The sequence below is a fragment of the Erpetoichthys calabaricus genome, chromosome 18, assembly GCF_900747795.2.
Source record: "Erpetoichthys calabaricus chromosome 18, fErpCal1.3, whole genome shotgun sequence".
Taxonomy (NCBI): Eukaryota; Metazoa; Chordata; class Cladistia; order Polypteriformes; family Polypteridae; genus Erpetoichthys; species Erpetoichthys calabaricus.
In genome coordinates, this window is record NC_041411.2 from 85,754,196 (window position 1) to 85,759,289 (window position 5,094).

General features: G+C 56.1%; 1 protein-coding gene across 4 annotated transcripts in view; it reads left to right on the forward strand.

The window, feature by feature from the left end:
• Positions 1–3,313, forward strand: part of LOC114668901 (contactin-4-like) — a 453,222-nt gene extending 449,909 nt beyond the window's left edge. For all 4 annotated transcript variants that reach the window (XM_051921332.1, XM_051921335.1, XM_051921334.1 and 1 more), the window contains 2 exons: positions 1,468–1,636; positions 2,705–3,313. In XM_051921332.1, coding sequence (XP_051777292.1) covers positions 1,468–1,636; positions 2,705–2,796 — 261 coding nt within the window. In that variant the 3' untranslated portion in view covers positions 2,797–3,313. The remainder of the gene's footprint in view (positions 1–1,467; positions 1,637–2,704) is intronic.
• The last annotated feature ends 1,781 nt before the right edge of the window (positions 3,314–5,094 follow it).

Genomic DNA, 5,094 nt, shown 5'->3' on the forward strand with positions numbered 1-5,094 from the left:
GTGCCCCGACGCTGATTAATTATCTGGAGGCCTGATTACCACGGAGCCCTTAATTAATGTGCCAGGCAGGCAGCCCACGCAGGACATCATTAAGGGACAAAATCCGAAGCTGTCATGTCGACGTGGCGCGGTGGCGGCGGCTCCCCTCAACCAAAGGTCACATCTTGTGAAGTGGCGTCCTTGTTATTAGTTGTGTGTGTTCATCAAGTGGATCAGCGAGTGCCAAGGCGCTGGTGACAAGCGGCCTCGCCAGGTGGGTTGTCTGCCTTTTCACTCATTAAGAGCGCCGCTGTGCCCTTCCTGCTGGCTCGTGAGGCGGCTCACCCGGAGCTAAGCAATGTGGGAAGCGTTTGGAGGGGATGTCACAGTCACTGGGAGGTCATGGGGACCACGCTTGGCACCTGAAATGGCGGCTGCCACTGTTGTCTTGCAGACCCGCTTTTGGTTTGTTTTTATTTTTATTATTCTGTTCTGCCATTCCGCCATCTTTATGGGTGGAGCCCCAGGAGGCGGGGCCACCCTGACATCCCCGCCGCTGGCTCCTCCCCCAGCCCAGTCTTCACAAGCTGTGAGTGGGCTGGTTCTTTAAGTGGTGCAATCTGGGCGGGGCCAGTCAGCAAGTGAGTGGCAGTCAGCAAGGAGGGGGCAGCCCCCTGGGCATGGGCTGCTTGTTTAAGAGTGGGTGTGAGTGGCAGGAGCCCATCGTTTAAACCCAACGGGTTTGAGGGGGTGGGCAGAGACTTTGTTAGGTAACAATTCACTGAGGGCGGCACGGTGGCGCAGTAAGGAGACCCGTCTGGGTTTCACTTCCTGGGTCCCCCCCTGTGTGGAGTTTGCATGTTCTCCCCGTGTCTGCGTGGGTTTCCTCCCACAGCCCAAAGACATGCAGGTTAGGTGCATTGGTGGTCCTAAATTGTCCCGTGTGTGTGCTTGGTGTGTGTCCTACAGTGGGCTGGCACCTTGCCTGGGGTTTGTTTCCTGCCTTGCACCCTGTGCTGACTGGGATTGGCTTCAGCAGACCCCCGTGACCCTGTAGTTAGGATATAGTGGATTGGACGATGACTGACTGACAATTCACTGAGTGCCCCCTGGCAGGCTTTACTGTTGGCCTGTAGGGGGCATCATGTCGGTGATGATGAAGAGTCCGACAGCTGGGATTGGCCTAAACCCGACATGTTTTGTCCGCTGGACGTTTCCTGCGTCGCTGTGTGTTTGCTGTTAAATCAGATGAACGCTGTGCCCCTCAGAACAAATCGAAAATCACACCAGCTGATCCCTTAGTAAATGTGCCCACCTTGTTTGTTCTTCTTTGTCACCAAGCACATCAGGCCAGAAAACGATGGCCGCGTAGACGTGGGCGGAGCCCCACGAGTCAGCGAGCTCCCATTTTAAGTCGGTCGGGGGTCGACTCCGGCCCCCCAGTGACCATCGGGTTGTGTGTTGTAAACGTTTTCCTTTTGTCTTCAGGTTTTATATAAAAGAAACAAGCAGAGCAGCACCAGCGTCATCGAGACCAACACAACATCGGTGGAGCTGTCCCTGCCCAGTGACGACGAGTACGTCATTCAGATCAAACCCCTGAGCGACGGCGGCGATGGCAGCAGCAGTAAGCAGATCACAATCCCGGGCTCTCCAGGTACCCTGCCATCTTCTTTGAGGGTCCACCCAGGACAGGACGGTGGGCTTGAGGGGGTCATCATCCAGGGGTCTTTGTGTACTTGTCACCTTCTACAGCCACAGCGTGTAGAGAAGGGAGACATCGGGCATACAACGGTGGGCTCCCACTGAGACTAGCAGCTGGCACGGTGCCCCCCAGGTAGATCAAGCAGGTTCTCAAATTAAAGAGGGGCTTTAAGCTTGTGAGGTGAGAGGAGAGTCGTTACGTTGGGGTCACTAATCATCGAGACCACCGGGCCACAGAAGCACGATGGTGAATGGGGGATTCATTCACACAGATAAAGAAGGGGGGGGGGGGGCACAAGATGGCGCTGGGAGCAGACACTTCACACATCCACGCTGCAAGGGCAAGATGGGCACTGCCGCTGTGCCAACAGTCTAGTTGAGGGGGTCCAATGACCCCCCAAGTGGGTAGTCTCAGCAGCCCCCACCCAATTGGAGAGGTCAGCCAATGAAGCTGAGAACGGCTACGGGGGCTGAGCCCCCATATTAGTGATACGATTTCGTAGTTGAATAATCGACCGAGTAAAGAATCGGGCTGGTTTTACAATCGTCACCACCCGGTAGACGTCATGTGGACGGGTGACAAGAGCCCAACGAGCTCAATGACGTGTCCTTTAGGTGCCCCAGAATTGTTGGGGGGGTCTTAGCTTCACTTTGAGGGAAGCCCACCACACAAGTGGGTTAGGAGAGCAGCCTTGGTTATGGGACGCCGACTGGCCCTGCTGGTGGTGGAGGAGAGTATGAAGGCAGAGGTGCTGACGACGGTGCCCTTGTGTGGCGTCTCTGACTCTCATCACAGCTCCTCGTCTTCATCTTCTTGTTTAGTACTTTGAAGTGGGTCAGGGCACACCGGGGGTCTCCCATGGCAGGACCAGGCCAGGCGGTCTTCTGTCTTTTAGGTCATTATGGGGTGTCGTAGCAGAGGGCCCACCGTCCTTGTCATCATCATCATTGGCGACCATCTTTGACCACCTTCTTCTTTTCTCTTTGTCTTCCTCTCTCTCTCCCCCCCCCCCCCCCCCAGGCTCAGATGCCGTCGCCTCAGCGTCTAAGGTGTCCACCTTGTCGGCCCTCAGTACAATCGTGCTGTCCTTCACAGCCAGGTCGACGTTATGACGAAGAGCGCGCCTCGGACTTTCCGCTGGACTCCTCCGGATGCCAGCCTGGCCAGCACTGAGTGGGATGCCGGCCGGTGCCAGTTATTCATAGATATGATGTTTAGGATTTAGAAGACATAAAGAGAAACAAAACACGACCGACCGATCCTCTCCAAGAAGAAAAGCGAAACCCAAACCCTCCAGAGGCTCGTCTCCTGTTTCCGGGCGGACCCCCGAGATGCCCCGCCGCGTCTCCGGCTGTTGTTACCAAAGCGGCTTTCCTAAATGTTCTTATATGCAGATTTTGTACGACATGTTTAGCCTTTTTATAGATTCCTCCACGTCCGCCACTGAGGCGCGTTGCCGAGGGTCCAGCAGCACGCGGCCCCCCATTGTAGAAATGAGAGGGGGCGGCCGAGCTGCAGTCCAGGGCTCGTTTTAGACTCTCGTGTTGTCATCTTCCCCTGCGCGGTGCCACCCGTGGTTTCATTTTGTGTAACGTTTCAATGGCGGTCCGCTGTTTTGTCACCCAAACGGGGGACCGGTCCGCTGAAGACAGGGAATGCCTTATTAAAACGATGAAAAGAAGAGACTCGCCCGTCTGCCGTTAAACTCAAATAACAGAAACACGGCAGCGCAGCTCTAGGCAGGGGTGGCATTCAGAAATTGTGTAAACCGCCCCAATGGCGCGCTTGACGTTCTCAAAGATGGCCGCCAGCATTTTGCACTCGACGTTCTTCCGCGAGACCCTCGGGAGCCTGAACTGGTGTGGCCTGGCGACGTGACGGCGGAGTGCCAGCTTGTCCTCTCATGTCCCCCTCGAGAACGCTGGCTTTTCCGCCCACTACCTATGCAGAGATTCCGAGAGTTCGGCCGAGGCTCCTGGTGGTCCCGTAGGTTTCTTTGGATCGCGCCCCCCCCCCCCCCCCCATAAAAGTCTCGAGAGGCGCACTCTGTAGCTGAAGCTTTCTGCGCATGAAACTCGACTTCGTCCTTCGCCAGGGCGTCTCCTCCAGCTTTGTGCCCGTGGCGAGTGACGGCCTCGGGTTCCTGAACAGGTGCCACCCTGTAGCTCATTGCCCGGTGTGAGGAACTTGGACTTTTTCTGAGAACGAGACGTCTCCTTAATGTAAAGCCTTTTTATGATCGAAAACTGAATAAATAGGACAGACTTTGTACTTCACTTTGTCGTTTGTTGTGACGCGACGGCCGAGACACAAAGTCGACGCACCGAAGGGGGCAACGGGATGGGGGGGACGAGGACCTGAGCCGCACCTTCCTGGGCACATGGGCTGGCACCGGCCACAAGACACCTGAACTGGCAGTCTCCGCTAGCAACAGAGCCCACCCAGGCGGACTGCCACTTGAGCACAGGGGCAGACAGGAACAGACGTAGGTAAAGACCAGGAGTCAGCGGGCACTGGAGAGGAGTCCTTAGGTGGGCTTGTCACAGCCCATCACTGCGGCGATGCCACCCGCCACAGCACAACGTAACAAACAACTGTGCCGGGCAGCAAGTGGCACTGGGAATGTTCTAGAAACCTTGCAGTGACGTGGTGGTCTCGCTCACTTCAGCGTGTTGGCTACCATTTCAAAACATTGGCGCGGGAGGCAGAGATGGCACCTGAAATCATGCGATGACAGTTGGCTCCTGCAGACCCCGGCCTTGTCACCGAGCCCGATAGGAGAGGCCAGCGCTGATCTCGGCTGACCAAACTGGAGGAGGGGACGCCAGCAGAGACCCTCGAGCGACTCGATGACACCTAAAAGTCAAGCTTGTTGACTTGTGCTGGAGCCCCCAGAAGTGGCGCGGTGAGAGGTAGTTTGGTCGCTCATACAAAGGTCACGCCACAGTCTCACTGTCCCAGTGGAGGAATAAAAAGAATTGATCTGAAAAGACAAGGCGGGCGAGGGGACTTCTTTAGAGGAGTGAGGTGGGCAGTGCCAGTGGGAGACGTGGGCACCCTGACTCTCCTCCAGTTCACGAGTGGACGCGTTAGGACTTCACTGGTGTTCTGCTGCCCGGCCCTGGAGGCAACCAAAGAAGAATCAGATCAGTTCAAAAATGGGCAGCAGAGAAATGTGCAGCGTGGGACAGGTGGCATGACAAAGTGCCCAGAGGCATCCAGCAGTTGGCATCCTTTGTTGGCTTTTAATTATAAGATGAGGATCCCCCAACAAGCCCCCCCCCCAAGGAGACTGGACTGGTTGTGTCAAAGCCACAGTCAGATGTGACAACTACTTGGGTCCCACTGCCATGGCCGCCCACTGGGCATCACTTCAACAAGATCAATGATAAGAGCTGGCAGACCCTGGC